This window comes from Xylocopa sonorina, chromosome 1 (assembly GCF_050948175.1).
Source record: "Xylocopa sonorina isolate GNS202 chromosome 1, iyXylSono1_principal, whole genome shotgun sequence".
NCBI classification, from domain to species: domain Eukaryota; kingdom Metazoa; phylum Arthropoda; class Insecta; order Hymenoptera; family Apidae; genus Xylocopa; species Xylocopa sonorina.
This window is the reverse complement of record NC_135193.1, coordinates 19275276-19299936: the sequence shown is the minus strand read 5'-3', so window position 1 is coordinate 19299936 and position 24661 is coordinate 19275276. Positions and strand designations below refer to the sequence as shown.

Below are 24661 nucleotides of genomic sequence, written 5' to 3'. Positions count from 1 at the left end.
TCTCACACATTTTTGATACAAAAATTGACGATATCACATCTACCATATATACTTTATACATATATATTTATTTATTTTTAATTGCCTAGATAAAAAGTATAGAATAATTGTTTGTTAATGTGGTAAACAATGACAAAATAAGTACATATTAAGAACCATATAATAAACCCACGTATAAACATGACCACTGTAATAGAAAATGTACAAGTACTGCAAATGTTAAATGCACACACTAATGATGTAACAAGTGTTGATTTTGCTGGTGATTGCGTATTGGTAACTGGATCTGGGTAAGATTGATCATTTAAATGAATTTTTGTACAATATATAATCAAAACGAAAAAGTAAGACGGAAAATATGGTTTAAGTTTATTTATTTGCTTTTCAGAGATAAACATGTTAGAGTTTGGAAGTGGCAAGCGGGCAAAGGATATGTAGAAGCATACTTTTCTCCATTGCAAGGACATAAGTATGGAGTCACATCCGTAAAAGTTAGCCCTCAGTCAACAATGTTAGCTTCAGCTAGTATAGATGGTACAACATTGCTTTGGAATTTACGGGTAAGCTTATATATAATTAAATAAAATATAAAATAAAGAATTTTTATCAAAATGATTCCATTACATACAAAATGTTGCAATTTAATCCCTAAAAATCACTTAGATAAAATCTACTTTTAGAACCATACATCAATAGCTAATATCATCACATGTTGTCTCCTTTTTATAGACAGGATCAAAAATTCACACTATGGTTCAAGTAGGTGGTGAAGCTGTCAGGGTTTGTAGATTTTCACCAGATTCAACGCTACTTGTAACTGCTGGAGATAATGGACAAGTTTGCCTTTGGGATTTAATTCGACGCACATTAATCAGGCAAGAACAGTACTACAATGCCATATAATAGAGGTATAGATTGGTTCATCATTTCACTTATGAATTAACGTATGTTAAAACATTCAACATTTACTTAAGATTTTGATTACATGTTACACCAACAGTGTGCTCCACCATTAGTGTATATATATGTGGCAGACTTCTAGAGTAGTTTCTTCTCCAAATCAAAGCTTTAAGTTAACAATTTTATTAATCTCAATTATCATTTTCTTTCAACTTGTAAAATTATTGTCATATATATCTATGGTTGTCGAACAGTACATACACGAATACTAACATAACAAAACATTATCTCTGTCCACTTTTAGATGTTTTCAAAAACATGACGGTGCCATACAGAGTGTATGTTTTTCACCAGATTCCGATTGGTTAATTACTACTTGTACTTTTGGTGTCCTAAAATTATTCTCCATCACTGGTATTATTGACTCACACCTTTTTGATAATCAGGCAATAACTCCATTAGCCTGGACCGATGATGCCCATGATTTAGGTGTTGTCTCTTGCGACTTTTCGACTTCTCAGCAAATTACAAGTACGTAAAGAGTTCTTAGAGCACGAGTTGTTAAAGATTATTCTGAAGAGGCACACATTAAGTACTTATGCGTTACTCGATGCGATAATTATGGCACGTATTTTAAAATAATTGCATACATGTAATATTTACCGTTGAGTTTACTACCATTACATAAACGAGAACTCACTATTCATACTTAGGTAACGAACCGTTCACGAAACTGTATCAGCTGGTTACTTGCGGTAATGACCATTATGTAAAATTATGGGAGGTAACTACAATACAATCGAAATGTGAATCTCAACCAAGCACTGCCAAAATAAGTCTTTGTAGGATTATGGAGAAGCACAGTAGTGCCTTAACTTGTGTTCGTTTCAATACAAATGGATTGTACATCGTTAGTAGCAGCCTCGACAAAACAGCGGTGATCTGGGAAACGGTATAAAATAAAACAAGTAAAATATATAAGAAATAAATTTTTACATTATTTGATTGCCGTGCTCTTGAATTTTTCATACGCTTTCATATACATATTGATAATTCTGCTTAATATAATAGCTTTTTTGCTACATCTTCAGATTATTTGATATCTTTTAGAGCACTGGAAGAATAATTGCAATAATGTCGGGGCATAACAGATATGTAGCGTCCTGCGCATTCTCGAGGGATGGAAATTTACTAGCAACAGGTAGTTTTTTAATCAAATACCTTTCACACACACCTTTCCGGTACATTTCACTGTTACCTTATATTTCAGGCTCCAACGACAAATCTGTGATTGTATGGGATCTTACAGGAGGTTTATCTCTCAACTCAGAACTTACACGACGATATACACCTACTTTACATTTAGATGGTTACGAACAAGTATGTCGTATTTTCTTTGTAAATTATTTAAAAATAATTACATGCTACTAACGTTTAGTAAAACGACTCCGCGTTTATACTTTTAGAATGCTACATATGAACAAAATGTAATGAAAAATGCGGAAACGTCAATTAATGACGTTCAACTAATTCAAAAATTAGAAGAACATGCTGGTGTAGTAAACAGTGTAGCATTCTATGGAAATCATCTTATCGCTTCTGGATCTGGGTTAGTTAGAAATTATGTATTCAAGGTGTTACTACACGATTTGTGGATTGTACAATGTACAGTGTCCTAGCTCAAATAGTTGTACCATGATTACTGAGGCATGTATATTGTCCAAAAACTTACATATATATTGCTTAACTTTTTTATGTTTTAATTATAACAAACACTCAGTGACAAGTTAATACGAGTTTGGAGTATTGAGATTGAAGACGAAGCCGATTCAGAAATTGCTATGAAATTTCAAGAAAAATCTTACAGTCCACTAGATGGTCATAAATATAGTGTAAATCATGTAGAATTTAGCCCTTGTGGTCATATGCTTGCTTCTTGCTCTTTAGATGGTACGGTTATTATTTGGAGTACCGAGGTATGTGATATAGGTATTATAAATTGTAAATTATGTTTCTAGACAACTAATACGAAATTAATTCCTTGTAGAACGGCTGTCAAGCAAAATCTTCTTTTGTAAATTCGGGATCCGGTATTCGTGTTTGCCGATGGTCACCGGATGGTACTAAAATTGCTACAGCTGGTGATGATGAACGAACGACACTATGGAGTGTAGATAGCATGGAAGAACTTTGGTACATATTTAAAGTTTTTAGTTGTAAATGGCACCTTAAATCTGTATTGGATTTTTTATTCGTTATCCTTTTATTATATAAGCAATATGGTATTCATATTTAAGTTATTACAAATGTGTATTACAGCATTTTCAAAGGACATTCTGATGCTGTAAATGCGATTGCTTTTACACATGATTCTCGTTATTTAGTTACGGCGTGTAACGAAGGTACCTGGAGACTATTTAATACAGTTGATTACAAAAGTTGCATAGCATTGATAACTTGCGACGAAGCTCACGATTTAGGTGTTCAAGGGTGTGACTTTAATCAAACATCTAATTTAGGACAGTTTGGTAAGCATGCATGTGTGTGTTCAGATTAATACTACAAGTAAGAATATATGAATATTGTCGATAATATATACTATTACTCTGAATCGCAGGAAAAGTAGGTAGCAATAAACAATCTTATCTGTTGGTCACTGGTGGCAATGACTCCTTTGTAAAGTTGTGGCAAATAACAATTTCTCAAGGAAATGAAGAAATGGAAGGAAATCCTGGAGGTAGCGATGATGGTATAAAGTATAAAGAAAAAAAGACTTTCACCGGACATGGTGGTAATGTAACTTGTGTTCGGTTTTCTCCGAATCAAAGCGAAATTGTAGGGAGCGTAGCTACTGATAGAACAGCGCGCATATGGAGCATAGTGAGTAGATTACCCTTTTCTCTTATAAAAAATAAACTTTATGAAAAGTAACAGTAGTAATAACGATGATAATGATAATAATAATAATAATGGTAAAAATAATAATGTGATTTTAGTATTCCGGGGTATGTTTATACGTGTTGGAGAAGCACGAAAGTCTTGTTACTGCCTGTGCTTTTTCAGAAGATACTTCCCTCTTCATTACAGGTTCTAATCAACTAATAAATTATATTGTTTGATACATGCTTTTTTGATTGTTCATTATACCAACAACTATTTCATATGATTCACAGGTGCTCTAGATAAAACTATTTTAATCTGGAAAATACCTCAACAACTAATTTCACAAAATATGCTAATGAATAACTTGAAGCATAACAAGAAAAAGGTATATTTTAAAAAGCATAATACTATATACATTATGCTTTAAGTTGAGTTATTAATGCATGAAATTTGTAATGTATAAGGTTGCAGATTGGGATGTTGATGATATTTTGAAATGGTTAGACAAAATAGGTTTGTCACTATTAATTAAAAAAGTTTGTGCAGCTTCTTTAACAGGAAGGCAATTATTAGCAGTGTCGGAAGATGAATTAACAGAAAGACTGCATTTAGAAGATGATAAAGAAGTATGTTGCACTACAAATTCATGATACCTTTTCTCATGTTTAGTTGCCTAATTATGCATACAATTTTAGACAGCAGAGACTCTTAAAACACAACTATATTGGTTAAGATGCGAGGACAGCAAGTTTTTAGAAATTCCCATAGATGACGTCAACATACCCCATGAATTTTTATGTCCTATCACACATGAAATAATGAAAGAACCTGTCCAATGTTCTGGTAAGAGATTAAAAAAAAAATCAAGATCCAGAACATTAGTTTTAATAAGCATTTCACCTTTTTCAGATGGATTTACTTATGAAAAAGCAGCAATAAATGAATGGTTTTTATGTGGAAAATATACCAGTCCAATGACAAATGAGTATCTTCAAGATACATCATTTAGTCCAAATGTAGAACTCAGAAATGCGATATATACCTTTCTTCATGGAAACCGTCCATAGTTTTAAGTACTTTGTCTGGTTTTTCATTACCTCGCACCTATTTCTTAATGCCTTAGCATTTGACATTTTAACTTGCACTTGTCAAAATTACTTACCAAATGTATAAAGAAAATTGTATACACTCTTATAAATTTGTACCTAACTTCGTAAAAGGTTCAGATTATAAATATGCACAGGATCTTGTTAAAAGTCTGAAATGAAAAAATTTCATAACAAATTTTTTAATTACTTTTTCACATAGAATTTTCACCTTTTTCTTGCCATGGCCTTGTACTGTAAATTTATACAGTATATATTTATACATGTACGTACTCAACCAGTTTTGGACTTATAATATATTAAGTATGTAAATTTGTGAAAATTTTGTAAATATCAAGTAATAAATGTGTTAATTATACACATATGTTAACATATGGATTCTATTCAGTTTTTAAAAATACAAGTTTTGATTCGTGCTATGAATCTTATTGTGAATGAAACAAAGAGAAAATTTAATATATAAAGAGGAGAGAAATATAAAAATATCTGTTGTTCGAGACTTTATACACGATTTCTTTATGCTGAAGGAAGTTGGTGTGTATGGGTAAGATGTGTATGTATGTACAACAAAATCAGCCACGATCTAATGTTTACGTACTATTTGTGGTAGAATCTCACATTCCCGTATTAAACACTAATGTGGTGTCCTCTTGAGACAAAACGTAAAACTATATGAATCATCGTTTATAAACCGAAATAAAGAGCTACAATCACGTTTCTCATAAGAACATAATTGTTATAGAAATAGAAAGCTGATAATTTAAAGCTTTACATTTTATAAGATTAATAATACAAAAATGTATAAACCATTAAACTAACCGTATACATAGATTCCTGTACTCTAGTTATTCGTGTTACGTTATTGTTATAGCTTTCGCGCAATCGAATGTAATTCTTTCAACTTCCTTAGTTCTTTTTTTTTGCTTTCATTATTTTTTACTAATTGTACGATTGTTTTCTTAAAATTTAACATACGATGCTAATTTTTCAAGAAGATATTCCGATTTTTCTAAATACTCGTACATGTAGGTACTTCAGTTACAGTATAAAAAACGAATACGACTACATAACTTCTTCGAAGGCTTGTCTATACTTATTGGGTTGAAAAACAGTACCATCGAGGCGCTCGTTGCCCTACGTGTGTATACACGCGTTCACGGCAAAAAGAAACAGCAAAAGGATAGGTGATCGAAATGGTTAATATTTTTATATAAATTCGTTGCTCTCCTTCGTGTTATTTCGTTGTTAATAATACGCTTAAATAGAGGTAACGGTAAAATAATTTATACATGTTTTCAGGCATCTTACTCGGAGGATCAGTTAGCAGGTAAGTAAATGTCAATGAAATTTATGTTTAATACCAAGCAGAATACGATTAAAGGGGGCAGACAGAGACAGTTTGTGTCGACAGTTTGACTCGATCTTCAATTTAGGTCAAGAATATCGTTTACCTTACTAGACCCACCCTGGTGACATCGAATTACGTGTCAGTGATTACCTTTTACGGTTTGTCAGAAGGGAGGGGGGGTGGGGGTTAGGTACTTGAAAGAAATACCTAGTAGCAGAAAAGAAGAAACGGAGATAGAACGTGAATAGCATCGCTTCGTAACGACGCTACAACCTTTATATTCGTTTTTAAACCGTTCTTGTGAACGTGTGTTTTTCGTGAATCATCATACACACTGTGGTCCAAAGAAAAGTTCAACGTTTACTAATACTTTGTACATTACTAAACTCGTATAGAAAGTGATACGTAATTTGGTACGGTTTCGGCAGTTCGTTAATTAATTTCCTAAAAGACGAATTCATATCATTTAAATCAGTTTAATACACAGAGAGTCTATAATGTATGGTTGTAGTTACCAAGAACTTGCTAATAGAATGATGTCATCTATTGAGGGTAAATAAATTTATTGTTCACAAGACTCATTATCATTTGAAATAAAATGATAAACATTTATATGCTCATGGACAGAAAATAAATTGTTCTGGTTCATATTTCGTGATAATTATAGAATTTTTTTAACTATTACAGAATTTCAGGAGGCATTTCAATTATTTGATAGCCGAGGAGATGGAAAAATTCATGTAGCTCAAATTGGCGATGCATTGCGCGCCTTAGGACAGAATCCAACTGAATCAGATGTGAAAAAATTTACTCATCAACATAAACCCGATGAACGTATCAGTTTTGAAGTATTCTTACCAATTTATCAAGCTATAAGCAAATCTCGTACTTCCGATACTGCTGATGACTTTATAGAAGGTTTACGTCACTTTGACAAAGATGGAAATGGTTTTATATCTTCAGCTGAATTGAGACATCTTTTAACCACCTTGGGTACGTAAAAAGATATAGTCCTTTAGCAATGATTCATTGCATAATAGTAATGTTTAATTTACAGTTAACTGTAACTAATTAATTGCGATTTGTTGTAGGTGAGAAACTTAGCGATGAAGAAGTTGAAACCTTATTGGCTGGTCATGAAGATTCACAGGGTAACATTAATTACGAAGATTTTGTTCGTCAAGTGATGTGTGGTTAAATTTCGATTTCATTAGATACAAGTAATTATTAACCCTAAATATTTGTATCTTTCATAAAATTTTTATGAACATTTATTTTCTTTGATTTACTTATACTATATTTTCTAACTATTCAATAATGTACTACATAAAATTATACATATATAACAGTTACCAACAGATTATCTCTCTATTACAATAGTATGGAATCAGCAACCTCTGCGTGACTGTATTTACTTTAATGACTATGTTATACCTTCATAAGAAGGAGTCGTGAAATGTTTTGGAAAAAAAGAAAGAAAAACAAAATTCAGTCATTCCATTAACCTTTCGACATACAGGGTAAGTCATTTAAATCGATGCTCAAGAATATTTGCAAAATTGTCAGTAATGCTGTCAAATGCTGTAAATAAGCCAAACATTTGCCAAGTGTAGTAAAATTATTTTTTTTATAATCATTGAAATCGATTTAAATAACTTAGCTTATATATATATACATATATATACATACATTAAAATTTAGTTAAATATGTATAATTATGTTTAATAATCACCAGAATACGCAAATGATTTCTTAAATATTATAATATTTTTAGGACAATATCAGAAAAACAAAACTATCCTTTCCTTCTTATTTTTACAGACTAATTAATTACATTATAAAAAACTGTTCACTAACTAGAATAAAATTTCTTGAAAGTGTGATTAACAGTTTTTTTAGTGTTCAGTTATCAGAAATTAAAGAACTAACAGCATGCATAATATTCGTTTAAATTGTAAAACCAAGACCAACACTTTTCATCTCTTTGCGGTCGATTGTTACCGCATAAACGACGTCGCGTCCTTATTCACTAATACACCTTTATTGGATGTATTTTCCTAGAAAAATATTTTTTAATTAATATCACATGTTTAACCCTTCAGTATGAGGTATAATTTTATACAAAATATATATTCAACTCAGCGAGAAATATAATTGAAGAAGTCCTTGACCGCAAAGTGTTAAAAGAAATGTTCGTTTTAATTGTAAAAAGAGGTTAAAAATACAAACAATTTTATTATTGTTCTTTTTTTTCTGAAATGTAAGATTATATATACATATATGCACGGCCTAAATTTTTATAATAATAGTGAGAGATGTTAATATCGTAATACAAGTATACAAATACTCGTGCATAAATAAAGTATGAATAAAAAGTATAATCGATTTAAATCGAATCGATATATATCGAATCGAGAGAAATCAAGTCGAGCCGACATTTAACAAGTAGCGCTTCAGTATCGTTTTATTCGCCTGAGCAGGAAGGTTGCCTTCTGTGTTAGTAATTCTACGATAATTCATATCGCGTACCAATCGCTGATTTAGCGAATTTTTCATTGTTGAAAAGTAAAATAACGGCTGTCAAGATTTTACGAAGAAAAAAGCATGAATCTTAATTCTAATCTACCATTAAGTAATTGCGAAAGTAGTAAAAAGGGCATAATAATGCCAAGTCTAATATCCAGCAATTGGTAAGTACCGTGCGACTACTGCGCCATTTCTGTCTTTAGTTTTTCATCGCCATTTTCTGCTCTATTTATAGGTATTCATGTTTTCTTTATTACTTTTACGTTAAACCCATATGGTTTTCGTAACGATACCACAGTTCTCGACAGCATGCTTACGAAACAATTTGCGTTTTTTCACCCATAAAAATGTTCCTACAAATATTTAGCGGCTACGCTAGGATTCAAAGATTCCTGTAAAATTATTTTCGATCCCATTACTTGTTCCGATAATACCTAATATTTTCAACGGATTTATAATCAATTCTCTCGTAATTAATGTTATATTTTGTTCAGTGATAGAAGTATCTAGAAACAATATATATTACGATAGAATTTTATGCATTGAAGGAGGATTGGAAAAAGTTGCATAAATAGAACAGAACGAAGAATAGGGAAAGAAATATTTGAATACTCTTAATAAATCTCGGAAAGATTATTTTTTTTGTTGTATGCATACTGCCACGTGAATCACGAGCATCCATCGCGTGACGTAGGATCAGCACGTATACGCTGCTGCGTCGTACGCGTCAGCTGTTTTCCTTTATTGCGTATAAATGGATAAAAATATAATAATTGAACAAATTTCGTTACCATTTTATTACACTTCGCGAAATATTTTTGCATGTATATACATACGACGCCCATAGGTATACGTGTGTATGTGTATCCATATATACATGTATAACGGAAATTAAATATTAAATTCACATACACATGAAACGCGCGTAGATAAATTATAACGATTTCTTACATAATTGCCATTGTAGTCGCGTATGTACACAGTAATGGAAAAACCAAACTGAACTGATCTAATCTTATCTTTTATGCGAAATGGGTTTTATAGCTTTCTTTTCTTCCTGCTTTCAAAATTACAAAAGAGGATAAATTTAGAATAAACGTACGAATAAATATCCTATTTATTTAAAAGTTTTAAATGGTTTGAATCAATGTTGGTTTTTTTTTATATGCGAAATGTACTGAGCAATAAAATTATGTGGCAAATTACAGTGACATGTCAAGCAAGTACATGGATGAAAATTTGGAAGAAAGCTCTAGACTTCAGCAACATTATTGTATAACGCTGGGTGTGGGGCCTCTGTGGTGGTCCTGATGTGCCCCATGCCGCATTGTCTGTATCCACAGTCAACACAGAGAGCCACGGCGTGGGGATCAAGCAGAGTCAGCTCTCTGTGAGCTCCCACATTGTACAAGTATGTACTGATAATTATTAAATATTCAATAAATATTTTTACATTTATCTGCAATGATTAAAAACAACAATTGGCTTTTCCTATAATTTTTGCAATTTTTGCATAATTCTAAACATGTTTTTAGGAGGATGAATTATTAAAAGCTGTGCGGAATAGCGAATCGCTGCGCTTGACTTTTACTCTGCACTTGACGGAAAGCACATCTGTCGAGTGGGAAACAGTAGTATGGCGTTACTGTCTTTACATCCGGGTGCCAAGCTGTCTTTTACCTGAGGGTTCAAAAGAGGGCTTTGTTTCACTCCTGGAATATGCCGAAGAGACACTACGATGTACAAATATCATCGTTTGTCTGCGTAAAGACAGGGCAGATCGAGGTACTTGTCGTCAACCGTTCTTTGATTCCATTGAAACTGATTACGAGGGAACAAAATTCTCCCCTAAAACACTTTGTTATTATGGTTTAGCAATGCTGGTTCGTACCTTCATGTTTTTGGGCTTCAGTGTTCTACCGCCGACTCACTCCTTGGTACCACCAGGCAGTGATGCTGGCAATCTCTACATGCTCTATGCCATCGAGTAATCAACCAGAAGCTCGACTTCTCTTTCAAATTTAACGCACAGGTACCTTTTTTCTTTGGCGGGAAAATCCAATCCTTATTTACGTTTATCTTTCATTCCTACAAGATTTTCAATAACCTGTTGGTTTTTATTCTTTTTTTTATTTTATTTTATTTTTCTTTTTGTTTCAATTACAGGAACGAATCCTTCAGCCAGGACATGTACTACAAATACAAATTAAAAACTATAAATCGGAAACTGAATGGGAAATCTATGAAATAGTAATTTCAATTTTTATTTCAACATAAGTAATACTTGCAAAAAACAAATTATTGCATCAAAGATGAGGTTTTTGAAATATTGGAAGAGTATTAACGTATGTTAAAAATAATGTTTCACAACACTATACACCTTGGCGTTAAATTTAAGGGGAATATATTTATACATTGTACGTACGAAATGAAGAGGTACATACAAACAGTACTAACAAACCGAAACTAATAGTCGGATATACGTAAACCGCGTGTAAACATCCTATCGGAGGAAATACCGATTCATTCTCTTGAATACAATGTTAGTAACTTTTATGAGTATGTAAATTGCTGACGAAGCTTCCCACGTACGAAAATTTGGCGATATCAAGGCTTCAAATTTACATAAAGCTATGAGACGTCAAATTATGTAAGAAATTTATTATCGATAAATCTCAATGTTAATTGTGGTAGGTTGGGTTTCACCAGTTTTATTTTGTATTATCATATATTCTTTTTCAATCATTTGTAAGTAGTATTATTATTTTATGGAGTCGCGCGTGTAACCAGTATAACGATGCGCAACCAGTGTTTTGATTATTTTAATTCATTTCCATTCAGCTTACATTTTTTACACGGTGTATGTAAATTGGCCATTTTTTCAGAAAAGTTCAGTTTAATATTATTCGTAAAAGTGTAATTGGATTATCAAACTTTTAGTTCCACAAAGAACTTCGATGTAATTATGTATGTTTAATGAGGGGTGTAAGCATAAGTAATATCGAGTACTTTGTAACTAAACAATCATATTTAAAACACTTAAAATACCTCGTTATAATATTTACGTAAATATTTATGCAATAAATTGTACACTGGCAGCCATCGTTGTGAACGAAACTGAGTTACTATTTCTTTATTACGTTTAGATGTAAGTAATAATCATAACTTTAATAGTGTTAACGATAGTGAAGACGATGGTGATTATGTAGTTATAATCTTTGGTAACCCCGATCAATTAACATTGTAGAGTTTGTGCTAATAAATACCTTCTTTAGTGTTGACTGGATAATGGACAATGTTAAATAACTGTAAAATCATGAAAAAAAATTAAAAAATGTTAAAAAAACAAAAACAAGAAAGTGTTAATAGCTTGCTAAAAATTTAGATAAGTGTAGGATAATGAATTATTGTATGTTAACGCAAATAGTTTCCAATTTATCTCAATTTCTCTAACTGAAAACATAACTCTATAAGTTCAATTTTATCACTTAGTATATTGTATACTATATTCATATAATTGATTGCGTAAAGATATATGTATGCTACATTTATTATTGGAATTACACAAAAACACACTTGCTAAATAAAACTTAAGAAAATAAACAAGTTTAATGCTTCGTCCTATATTAAAAGGATGAAAGAAAGAATATATTTTTTTACACGGTATGTTGACCACCACGCCCAAAAGTTCGAGTATATGTGTTCATAGAAAGATAATATTAATCTTGAACTTTTGTCAATATATTAGCGAATCATTTTACTTTGTTTAATTTACAATATGTAATGAGGTGCTAAATATTCGGTAATTTATACTTGAACATGGGATATAATAGCAGTAAGTGTATCCAAAGTTTTGAGCAATGGTGCATATACGCACGATTCCTTAAATTTGTTTATAATTATGATTTATTATTATTTCATATAAAGGTACAACTCAACAATATAAACATATTAATGAATATCGATAGAACATAATTCCATAGAAACGTTTGTAATTATTGCGATAGCTATTTCCAAACGTATACACATCACATGGTCGTGTAATGTGTATAATCCACCGGTAATATATTTGTTTAAAGTTTATTTATTAAGAACATTCAAAATTAGTTTATAACAGTGAATGAGAATTTTGTTTATATTAGTTGCAATTTCTTTAATCGAAAGAAAACAGAATGCGAAATTCGGCAGTATACAGAAAAATGAAAACAAGTGTACCAATATACAGCACAGATCAGAGTTTAATCATGACGTTCTAATTCCAGCCGAACTGTTATTTCATTATATTACAGCTACACGGATGTAACCTACTTTCTTTCCCAATGTTCTAATGTCACTTCAATTCTCTAAACAGTTAACTTATCGTTCGCGGTATTTAACGGATTTAAAAAAACTTGTTGCACAAACATTGTACTTTAATTTAAGTTAGTCCTTTTTAGATCGGCATCTAGTTCATCGGAATTATTTTTTGGTACCAGACCCAAACTGTTCAGCATTCCGGACGGGGCTGCATCTTGTACGGGATAGGCGGACACTTTTTTACATTTGATTAGATGCGAAGCCAATTGATTTCCGTCAGTTGTCGCGTAACCACACGAGCATTGCATTCTTACGTCTAGTGGAATATTCATGAGAGGAGAAGGAACAACCAGACTGGTCATAGGTCGTTCGTTGTGAATTTGTTGTTGGTGTTCTATGAACGCACGCCAACAACAAGTTACGTAGCGGCACAATTGGCATTTTTGTTCACCCGGATAGTGGTCCTGCTCGTCCACATCCTCCTCGCATTCTTGACAGGATAAGTTCTCAACTGGAAGGTTCACCACAATTGGACCAGTGATCCACTTCTTTATTCTCTCGTCGCATGGCAGTTCCGTGATGGGGCTGTCGATATCGAACCGTCTAATTTGAGGTCGTTGCTTCGAAACCATTACTCCGTTATTACCGCTCGAATACGGAATAACTTTCGAATTGGAAACAGAATCGTGTAATTCCCTTTGATGAGCTTTTAACGAACTTTTCTGATTAAACCAGAGGCAACATCTCGAACATTTATTCCCTCGCCCCTGTTCCATTCTAATCACATGTCTTTGCATGTGTAGTAGAAAAGCATGAACATTGGCAGCGCTGGGATTACCTTCTTTTACGAAATCTATTACTTTCAAGCAATAAGGGCATTGTAACCCTGTGCCTTTGCCGTGAACCTGATAATAATGATCGATAGCATCTTTGTGACTCGAAGTACGGTAACCACAGGTTTCACATCGGTATGGCATCTCTGAAGGGCAATGCATAGACGATAAGTGGTTAACGAGAAGACCACTGTTTCCGAATTTCTGTTCGCAAATGGCGCAAACGACCATATCACTGTCGGAGTGGCCAAAGTTGCTGTGCGCTTCCGTAACGTGTGTTATCATCTGATGTTGAGACGAGAATGCTGTGCAACAATACCTGCACACAGGAGAATTTGATTGTCCGGGCACTTGTGGAGGTACATGTCCAATAGTGTGTTCCATAACTTCTGTATTTGAGCGCATCGTTGTTGCGCAAAGGAAACACTTGAAATATAACGTACATTTACGCTCCCGCAGAAGGAGGCTCTTGTCACCTTCCATAATAGCATAGTAGAGTTCTTGTAACTGTGCCTGTTCATTTTTATTTTCCCGGTCTTTCTCTTTCGTACTCTTCGAATCCAAAATAGTTTTTTTTAGATCAGGTTCCGGGCTAGTTGTTACCATATTCCTCTTTCGTCCTCTTCTCGGGCCAGGTTTCGTTGTTTGAACGAAAGGTAATATCTCTGGTTGTTTAATTTGATTTGTGTTGTTCGTTGAAATCAAAACCTCGCAGCCCGAATGAATTTCTTCTTTATTTATTGTCATAAGCGGTGTTAGTGGCGGTGGGCTTCCAATTGAATAAGACCAATTATGAAAAGGATTGGCAGCTATCTTGGTTAAACGGTCGAGAAGACTATCGTTCGCATCAATTCTGGTCTGCTCTGCGATGTGAGCAATAATGTTATCGAATGCTCGAGCAGCAGTCGAGCCGTACATTTCTCTCCATACTAGCTCGTCTAAAAACTGCTGTATCATTTGTCTGCTGAGTAAACTAAGAGTATTTTGAAACATCCTCGGGACAATTTTCCTCAAGTACTCCATTATGTGATAGTTGCTCATAAAATTTCGAGGACTTTGGTTGGAAAATGCTGACTGTGTTACGTGATTAAAACCCATTTCCTCGAGTGTGCTTTTGTCGACGGTAAAATCCGTCATAATTTTCGAATCCGTATGCACCCATTCTTTCAGCGGATGTAAAATATTATTGAATCGTCGTTTGTACGATTTATCACCGTCTTGTACTGGATCGCATGCTCTTAATCTTAAGTCAAGTGTGGCGTAATCTAATACACCGAGCACCTCAACTTTAACTTGCCGTAAGTTTCCATCTTGTGACGTTGTACCCAAACTAATTACACCAACTTGTATTACAGAATTTTTGCCTCCCATCTTGCGAGTTTTATCCCAAACTGCGGCGGTGCAAACACTACGTAAATGAGTATAAAAATTTTTCACGTATACATTAGACACTTTCACCCAGGAAATAACATTTTGAACGTTTGTTTGGCATGCCCAATGATAAATTAATTTCAGAAGAACGGTGGGCGTGTACGTAGCTCCTTGAAAAATCGAGCCGGAAAAAACGGAAACGAAACGATCCGGGCAACAATTTGAAATCCAAACGTATCCTCCCGAATACGGAAATGTACCTTGGTCACTATACATTCCTAATTTTAATTTAGTCTTTTGATAGTTTTTACTATGTTGCGTACAATATTGTTCCGATTTTACCAAGCCTTGTTGTATTAACCACTCAGCAAATTTTGTTGCCGAAAACATAAGTACACTCTTAACTTTCATATCTGAAAAAAACGTACATTAATAATTTACATAAAAATGGGTCCTCCTTTCTAATTTATAATCACATCCGAGTAGATAGCTACCTAACTCAGATCTTTCTTTTTGAGCTACTTGTGCTGGGATATCCTTCGTACGAAGATTCGGTCTAGCTACGACAACTAACGAAGGGAACGTTCTGCCTCCGTTTATTTTGTTAAAAGTCACTTCCCTTCCATCTGGAAGATTCTTCTTCGATTCGTCAATTTGATCGCAAGCTAAATTGAAAATGTTTATTTAAATTAAACCCAGTAATTTGTTCGATACGTTGACTGCAATGGAATGGTGGACATTTAAACACTATTCTGTTTCAGTCAACGCAACAATTTTTACTACAAGTAAACTAATTCTTTTTCAAACCTGCATTTTTAATTCCGACCGATATTCCACCGATACTTGTATGTTCGGTTGGTTTTGTAATAGCCAGTCTCGTTGTTGTTGCCGTCACAGCTATCGTTGGTGTTGCCGTTCCTGTAGTTGTACTTACAGTCGGCGTTGTTGATGACACTGCTGGTAGAATTTGTTGTTTACTTACTGTTTTTATTCTGAGATTAGTTACACCTTGTGGACTGGTCGTAGCTGAAATATTAAATTTAATGTCCTATAGAATGTGTTGTAAAATTCGTTTTACGTATATTTAATAGCGATTGGAAGAGATAGCTTACTTGGTGTAACAACATGTGTCGAGGATCCCAATTTTTGTCTCCCACGAGCGACTAACGCGGGCTACATAATCAGAGTCAGATATGGTCAGTTCAACAAAAAAAGAAGAAAATGTTAAGTGAAACGATATTTACGCGTAACATACTTCCTCTATTATATCGGGCTGCTGTACTTGAAGCACTTTTGTTCTACGCCCGGAACGCGTATACTTATACTGAAAAGAAGGAAAATGCATATTTTTAATATAATGTTTAGAATTCGTCCTTGTTTAAGAGTGTAATTCTTGGAATTTGGAAGCTTCGTACGTTTTCTGTTTGCGAATGTGTAACAGTGGATATGGTTGTGGCCGTAGGTGTGGATATCGATCCTGGAGTTAATGCTGAAGCTGTCGACACTGAGCTTGATGGAACATTTGTCATGCTAGTTCCTATAATTTCTTATTCATTATTATTTAACGCTTATTCAGGTGTAGTCAAACATAAACCACTTTTTACCTTGGGGCTGAGCCACAGATCCAAGAATAACCCCCATTCGTGAATCCACAACCAATTGTATGTTACCTTGTGCTCCATTTCCATTGTTTAATACATTCAATTTAATGGGTTGACTTTTGTTCTGATTCTATGAACAATAATTACAGGAATATATTAGTAATTGCATATATAACTACGTTATACATCTTGTATAAAATTTTAAATACTCACTACATTCACAATAGGTTGAGGATTATTTTTAACCATTGTTTGTGCAGGATTTGAGGGCCTGGTATACGAGAAGATACAAACACTGAGTTTGCTAAAAAGCAATTGCAAAAAGATAACATCTACGTAGAAAATAATACCTACAATGTATATTGATAACCGTTGACATTGCCTGCTTGGCATACCAATTTACCGCCATGATCTTTAACCAATTCCTCTAAAGTAGCAGCAACCTAAGGAAGCGTTAACTAGATAAGTTGAACAATGATTGAATGCGATTCATTTAGAATAGGATGTACGCATAAGAGATTTACTACATTGGAGTAAAGCAAATAAAGCATACTCTATCATAATTTTCCTTCAGCTCTAGTCGCAACATTAACTGAGCTTCGCTAAGTGGCTCTTCGGCACATTCCAAATTTAAAGTCATATGAGGCGGTCGACTATTAGTCACTGAACGCGTAACCAGCCGATTTTTTGGCATTTTTGTAATATAAACAATTTCTCAGAAATGTACAAATACTGCCTAAAGGGAGTAACATACATTTAACTTGGTTAAAATTCAATATATGTACTACAGTACATATAAATGTACATATGTCGTTGCCTCTCTTGTTTTTTTCTTGCAACTGACAGTAGCAATACGTTCACAAGATGCTGGAAAACTGAAACGATATCTCTACTAAATTAAATGATAAACTTCTTGGCATCCGTGTTCATTGAATTCCGTTTGTCTGATCATATTTGATGGGCTCATAAATGGACTATGATGGCGACGCCGGTGACGCCGCCATAATAGAACTGTTTCACAATAATAACGCGAGACACTGCGATACTTATTGTTACTAGTGGTCCCGCTATGAAATTAATAATAAAGTGATTACTACGACCTATATATATCAACTGTACAATGACAACAAGATATGATAATGAAAAGAACGACAACAATGAAAAAATAAGCTGCGAGCAGCACTAGCGACCTCTGCAACGAACGAGTTATTGCATATATGGTATGTATGCATAGACTTGTAATATACATATATATATATATATATATATATATATACAGGCAATATTTTGAATTTTGGCGCATCGTGTAACTTCACACGACACAAAGGTCTGCGTTGTCCAATAGGAGCTGGTTCACCCTAGTGACGTTTCACTTCTCGTTGGTTGTTTACTTCTAGATTAGTGTCACACGAGGCGTCAGTATCCAAAGGACTGTCTATACGGATATAGTTCGTGATCAGCAAGTTGGCGGAAAGAACACGGGTCTAATTGGTCAGAGTGATGGAGACGTACCTCTTCTAAGAGTGAACGAGATGTAAGTATCAAAACTAAGCGAGATAGTGGAAAGTGAATCATAAAAACCCCCTCCGCCCCTGTAACCAGCTAACCATATTTTCAGCTCTGTACACCGTGCGTTGTGCGAAGTGAATTCGTACGTCGTTTAACATATTTTAACGCGTGACATTTTCGTTCACCTGAAATGTTAAAACTTTATACTTGTTTCTAATGTTTCGTCATTTTATTTATATTCTGATCGTATATTATAAAACAAAGACAGATTAATATGTATATGTACGTAGATTTATGTCGTTTAAATTGGCTGAACTGTAATATTTGAACTTTGATGTTTATATCTCTGTTGGAAAAACTCGTTCACGAATTTTTCTTGCCAGCATCGGTTTAAAGTCTAGAGCAATGTGTGGGTGACGATTCGTGTAGGTAAATTACTGGCCAGTGACGGGCGCTGTACAATGTTGATCGTTGATCCTTGTTAAAATAATACGGATGATACGTTTCGCTACAAGGCCTCCATTGATCTTCATTAGTACCTACATAACACCTGCAAGATTAATGGTATATTTTTAAATCGACGACGAAGGAGTAAATGAAATTTCGCTTGTAAAAGGACAGAAATAAGTACACAATTAATTTAATTTGTATAAACCGTACCAAGGGTAATGATATCCTTGCGAAAATCCGCATTGATGAGTAGGTTTACAACAGTAATCCCAATTATCATAATTATTATCGATCTCGCAAGACCAGAATCCGGTGATTTCATTTTGTTGACACACGGTTCCGTTCTTACAAGGATAACCATTGACCGTATATTGTCGCGAAGGAGAAAGTTGGTTCGCTGTATGTAATCAATGCGGTACAAAACAAAACGAATAAGTTTCGATCGTTGTTTTTCATAAAAGTGCCACGTTTATTTATTCTTATTTCTACTTACAATCGAAAAAATTAGATCCATATTGAAAATCGTCGGAATCGAGAACAAATTTGTCGTCCCCATTAGGCGTGTCATATTTGTAATCGGGCTCGCTGCTGTCCGATTTAAATTTACTTTTCCATCGAGTAGAAAAATCAAAAACCGATTCAGGAATGTGAGTTCTATTATCCAATGTTCTCTGGGTATTCGGGTAGCTCGATATAGGAGGAAATAGCTGACCATCTTTTTTGAGTAACGGTGGACCGTTTATTGTGCTTAAACTGTTCGCTATTAATTTACAATTTGGATCGAAATCTTTCCACATGTATAACGTGTGATCGTTATCGTGAATGTAGTCCAGATTTGGCCTTAAATCTCTTATAGAAATATCGCTTAAAAAACAATTATTCTGGGTATCACCAATATTAATTCTGCGAATGAAATGTTCGATTATTACACGGTACGACAATATGCGCACGAAATAACAAGATACTTACATGTAATTGAAAGACATACAAGGTATTATACCAGTTTGTCTCATCGTTGAACATTTCCGACGACAATCGGATTTTTCAACAACTCGGACCGAGGACACTATTGCGTGAGGCATTAATTTGCACGGTCTGTGATATTCAGAGTAACAAAACTCATCCATCTGCACTGGAGAGAATCCGTGGTTATTCGGAGTAACCGCATTCGGGATCGACGATGAAAGATACGTATCGCAACCATTAGAAAATGTAGTCCTTTCGTACAATTCAGCGCCGTCCATGTCTAACATATTCGTGGGATTTATTTCACCTGACGACCAATCGGTCAGAAAACAATTTACCGACGGTGGACCATGATCACGTCCTTCGTGATTTTCTATTCCGTATTTATAGACGAAACTTCTGCAGACAAATTCTTGGGATGTTGTACATGCAAACTGACATTCTCCTAAATCGTGAACCAATATCGACTTTTTCGTAATGTCGATCGGTATAGTAAAGCCGCTTTTGATTCTCGTGAAGCATTCCTCCTGAGGGTATCGATCCACTGGCTGCTTTAAATGGCAACTATTAGAATCCGACATGAGCACGTAAGTATCGTAGTCACGATTTGGATCGAGATCCGTGTAAAAATTTAGATCTTGATAAGAGTAATCGCTCAACAAGCAATTATCAGTTGGATTAGTGGTTAGTACGTTATATCTGTGAGAAGTAATAGAGAATTATTGGCAAAACGCTTTGGCTCGTTTTATACAGAGATAAACTTCAACACTTCGATTATTTCGTTTACCTGTAAGCAAAACTCTCGCAGGAGAAGTTTGCCTCGTTGACACAAAGATCTTCGCATTGTTTCAGATCGTGTGCCAGGCAGGTTTTCCGTATGACACGCCTGTTCAATTTCGAACCCGAGGCAAGCCTCACTAAGCATCTACTTACCGGTGGCAACGATTCGTGTCTTTCGTAGTGTGATTCTTTTGAGAAAGGCGCGTAATTATCGTTATAATTAAATGCACTACCGTAATCGTGTGATTTTCCATGAAAGTGTTCATTCTCGATGGGAATAGAAATTCCGCGTACCAAAGGACGATCTTCCGACCGTGGTTTCGGGAAGATCGAAGACTTCACGTTTAAGTAATCTCTGTCGTAACTACTAGTACGAGAACTGGGTAGAGTGTTGCCGTTGGTAATGTCAGGGTGGCGAGAACTTTTCCAGTTACGATTCCAATTGAAATCATTGTGGCGAGGCATAAAATCTACAAAGTGAAATTTATGTAAATTGATCTGGCTAAGAAATTTGGAAAATTTTTGTCGTAAAGTTATACCGCGAGGTTCTTCGTAATGATATTGCTCGTTTGATCGTGCAAGATCGTTCACGTAATCGTGGGCAGATTCGTGGTTCGATGGGTAACTGTTTCTATAATTCAAGTGATCCGTTGAGATTGACGATTCACGGTGAAAATCTTTATTCACACCGCCACGATCCAACCATGGATCCTGATCGTTTTGTCTATAATTTTTAACAAAGTCTTTCCAATACGGCACGCTGTTACTACGTACCATCGAAGGGCAATTTTCAACTTTCTCGTAATAATCGCAATGAGAATCGTCTAAGAAATCTTCGTCAGCGTCCATGTGAAGATACGGCGTTGATGTCAGTTCGCACGTACATTTTGAATTGTCTGTTCTACGTATTTGAACAATAAGTAAATCACGTTATCATTTCTAATTCAGATATCAGTATAGTTGAATTTTTATTTTTTTATTATTCCCAAAATTTATTAAACAAAGTAAATTCGTTGCTAGCAAAAAAAAAAGAAAAAATAAATTCACATGCAAACACACACCACATACCTGTGATTAAAACCTTTACACGCGAAAGATTTTTCGTAATCGCATGCCCGACAACAATCTCGCAGGTTTTCACAATTTACAACGCGTTCGATCAGTAACTCCATCATTTTCTTGCCAGGTTGCAGCTTCCGATGACAAATTACAACTAAATGTGGGAAATATACTTATGTAAATAATGGACACAGACACACGCGTGCATTGCAACACATGTTTATGCGAAATACTAAACAGCGATACCATTATACGTTTGTAAAACTGAAGGTATGCAAATCTAAAGTTATTTTGAATTAACAAAGTTTTTAGACTAAAGACATGATAATTATTTAATTTTATGAAACATATAATTTCTTTAAAGGCTTTTTTCTTTCACTGCGAACTTACGTGCGAAATCATCATTATTATTCCTCTCTGAGATCGTCGAACTGTGTGATGAATGAAGAAAAAACGATAAGAAAATGAGATCCCAAAACCAGCTAAACATATTCCGTTTTTTAGTTGTGAAAATTACCATGGCTAATTCAAAAAACACTATTTTCCTTGCTACAAAAACTCTTCATAGTAAACACGCGAGTATTAATTTCTTTAATCATCATTCTCTCTGGTTAAATCGTTGTACAAACTTTTTCAACTGCATGGATCACGCCACGGATTTTTACAAGGTGCATATCCTTTTACAGATGAATATAGAGAACACTACACACTCAAAGGGATACCAGACATGTTTGTAAGATGAAAATAACAAAACGTGTAAAAAAATAGTAGTGAAATTGCAGTTCTACACGGTTTTATAGAAAAGTGAGCGTTTCCGAGGAAATAGTGGGAGGAAGTATACGTGGCGGAGGAGGGACCAATTGCTTAGAGCTTATAAATATATTAAAATTAGTATTACGATTAAAATACAGATCGTCTGACGATCATTTTTCCAAAATCTTACTTATAAAATACTTCTCTGCAATTGTTTAATCACAAAACACTTGCATATACTTTTCAATGTATGTGATATCGTGTAAATTGTAATAAGTATTCTCAAGCCTAGTTACTTCTCTTCTACTTTTACTGTTTTTGCTCTTCTTTTTGTTCAGAAAAGAAAGCAAAAACTCAGTTTCTTCTCCAGTTTGTCATTCTGTTTCATTATCATTTAATCGGATTTCAATTGTTTGTTCATTGAAATGATGTCATTTTGAAGTTGAACAAGCTTCATTATTCGTGTCCTTCGTGATTCATCAAGGATCCGAGATGCAATTATTTCAGCTAGCCTGGGTCTTTGTAATTACGATGCAATGCGAAAAATTGACTAATCAGTCGATATCTCATCACTTACGAGCAACTGATTCTAATTTATATTAAAGAACATCCGAAATGAAAGGGATTGACGGAAGTCGACAGAAGAAAAATCAGGGAAGGTAAACGAGTATCAAAGACATTACGTATCGAAAAGTAAACAATAGTTCTTTTACGCTGTCTTCTTTTCTTTTTAAACAGAATTAAATGTCTTACTTTGTTTATATAAGAAAATTTCTCTTGAATAATTTCATGTGTACATATACAGATACGTGTATCTATAATATACACATATACGTAAAATACCCATTGTTTGCTGATTCATGTCAATGCCATTCATTTTCTAACGTACGTAACATAACGGAATTACAAGAACGCATCATCCACGGTTTTACATTTGTGTTTAACGTCACACGAGACGTAAAAATTGTCGAGAGAATCTGTACATGCACTGAATTGCATAAGACGTTACAACTTACCGAAAGGACTGGCCGATGCTCTTCCATTCTTATTCGCAATACTGCTCGAATGTCTAAGGTTGTTATCGTTGGATAGGAATTGTTCATCGTGATTGATAAATAAATGATGGATGCCAGGACGTCCATAGTTCGTCCTGCCATTCTTATTTCTTGAAATTTGAAAAATACGTTCATCTACATATTTGGTTCAATGTTCAGAAATATGTATTAATTAATTTCTATTCGAACGACGCACCGAATTATCCTATTACCAAGCGTTATTTATAATGGAACAGGAAGATTATCACGTTTGCACGTTTAAAAAGATGTTTACCTCGAGAGTGATAATGAGCTGAGTGCTATTAGAGTTGGCATCGATTTTAATACTACTTTTGCGAAAGGATTGTTGGTATTTATAACTGGTCCCTTTTTATTTGGCTTCTTTACTTTCACTGAACGATTTCCACTTGTACTCTCACGATTGAAGCTCTCAAAAGGATGATCAAAGTCGCACCACGATAAGTCGTGTTCTCTTTTTGCGTAAACATCGTATTCGAGATTAGTTTCAAGGTCTTCGAGCTTTGGTGCACGCAGGCTGATCAAACAGGTGCTGTTACCCTTCACACCGACACTAAAAAAACAATCCATCGGTAACAAATTATATCGGCCAATTGTTTCTAATCCTTCTTTTATCATGCCGAATATCTATATATTTTCTACCCAAATGAAAACGCGTTGCAGCCGTTCTTATTTTTAAAACAATTCTCCTCGCATTCCGTTAAACTTATTACGTTGATTCGTGACACGGCGTCCACATCTGGCAATTTAGAACCGATCGCTATTCTTGTATAACACTCTAAGGCAGATCAGAAATCTATTTTTATCATCGTCGTTTTCTAATTAAAACACACGCTTTTTACATAATTCGAATGCGTTCTATTGTGCCAATTACCATTCGCGGCAAGCGTTAGACGATTATCGATCGTAAGAGACAATATTCGTGAACATTGTTGAAGGATACTGAGAGCTTGAAAAGCAAGGGGCAAGGATCTATAATTCGGTCCAAACATTTCGCTATCGTTTGTCGAACTAACTCGCCTCTTAATTATTTGCATACATGAAACTACTACTCGAAACGACTAATTAACTGATCGAACAGATAACGATACGGATAAAAAATGTTACATTCACTGTTACAAAATGTAATTACGTTGATGTTAGCACGTATACCACGATTATGAGTATTGCACTGAATGTATACGAATACGAATGAAACCGATTTTTA

The 24661-nt window shown here is 34.4% G+C and overlaps 4 protein-coding genes across 5 annotated transcripts; 3 read left to right on the top strand and 1 right to left on the bottom strand.

The window, feature by feature from the left end:
- Positions 1 to 112: 112 nt before the first annotated feature.
- LOC143427303 (WD repeat, SAM and U-box domain-containing protein 1) lies at positions 113 to 5026 on the top strand. The gene is made up of 17 exons (XM_076901294.1): positions 113 to 290; positions 389 to 560; positions 730 to 875; positions 1205 to 1431; positions 1614 to 1852; positions 2011 to 2101; positions 2171 to 2280; positions 2367 to 2509; positions 2681 to 2876; positions 2948 to 3093; positions 3220 to 3428; positions 3518 to 3780; positions 3897 to 3987; positions 4074 to 4168; positions 4248 to 4409; positions 4479 to 4626; positions 4693 to 5026. The coding sequence occupies exons 1-17, from the start codon at positions 181 to 183 to the stop codon at positions 4848 to 4850; spliced, it is 2706 nt and encodes a 901-aa protein (XP_076757409.1). The 5' UTR covers positions 113 to 180; the 3' UTR covers positions 4851 to 5026.
- A 906-nt stretch (positions 5027 to 5932) lies between these two features.
- Mlc-c (Myosin light chain cytoplasmic) lies at positions 5933 to 7511 on the top strand. 2 transcript variants are annotated; one of them, XM_076901550.1, is made up of 4 exons: positions 5933 to 6085; positions 6189 to 6216; positions 6925 to 7230; positions 7329 to 7511. In XM_076901550.1, exons 1-4 carry the CDS (start codon positions 6083 to 6085, stop codon positions 7433 to 7435), a joined length of 444 nt encoding a protein of 147 aa, XP_076757665.1. In that variant the 5' UTR covers positions 5933 to 6082; the 3' UTR covers positions 7436 to 7511. The 2 variants fall into 2 exon arrangements, with proteins under 2 accessions (XP_076757665.1, XP_076757654.1); XM_076901539.1 differs by lacking the exons at positions 5933 to 6085; positions 6189 to 6216 and adding an exon at positions 6428 to 6789.
- A 2460-nt stretch (positions 7512 to 9971) lies between these two features.
- On the top strand, positions 9972 to 12369 carry Oda (Ornithine decarboxylase antizyme). The gene is given in 5 exon segments (XM_076901511.1): positions 9972 to 10071; positions 10073 to 10174; positions 10299 to 10548; positions 10639 to 10795; positions 10930 to 12369. Coding segments are annotated over 4 exon segments (564 nt in total). The 5' UTR covers positions 9972 to 9975; the 3' UTR covers positions 10755 to 10795; positions 10930 to 12369.
- Positions 12370 to 12667: 298 nt separating this feature from the next.
- Row (relative of woc) lies at positions 12668 to 24458 on the bottom strand. Its single transcript, XM_076901675.1, is given in 21 exon segments — positions 12668 to 15676; positions 15758 to 15928; positions 16071 to 16289; positions 16376 to 16436; positions 16519 to 16587; positions 16679 to 16800; positions 16868 to 16994; positions 17078 to 17135; positions 17219 to 17307; positions 17418 to 17600; positions 18776 to 18923; positions 19034 to 19220; positions 19317 to 19726; positions 19793 to 20488; positions 20577 to 21039; positions 21109 to 21470; positions 21638 to 21782; positions 23398 to 23546; positions 23711 to 24007; positions 24097 to 24232; positions 24329 to 24458. Coding segments are annotated over 21 exon segments (6711 nt in total). The 5' UTR covers positions 24447 to 24458; the 3' UTR covers positions 12668 to 13175.
- Positions 24459 to 24661: the final 203 nt, after the last annotated feature.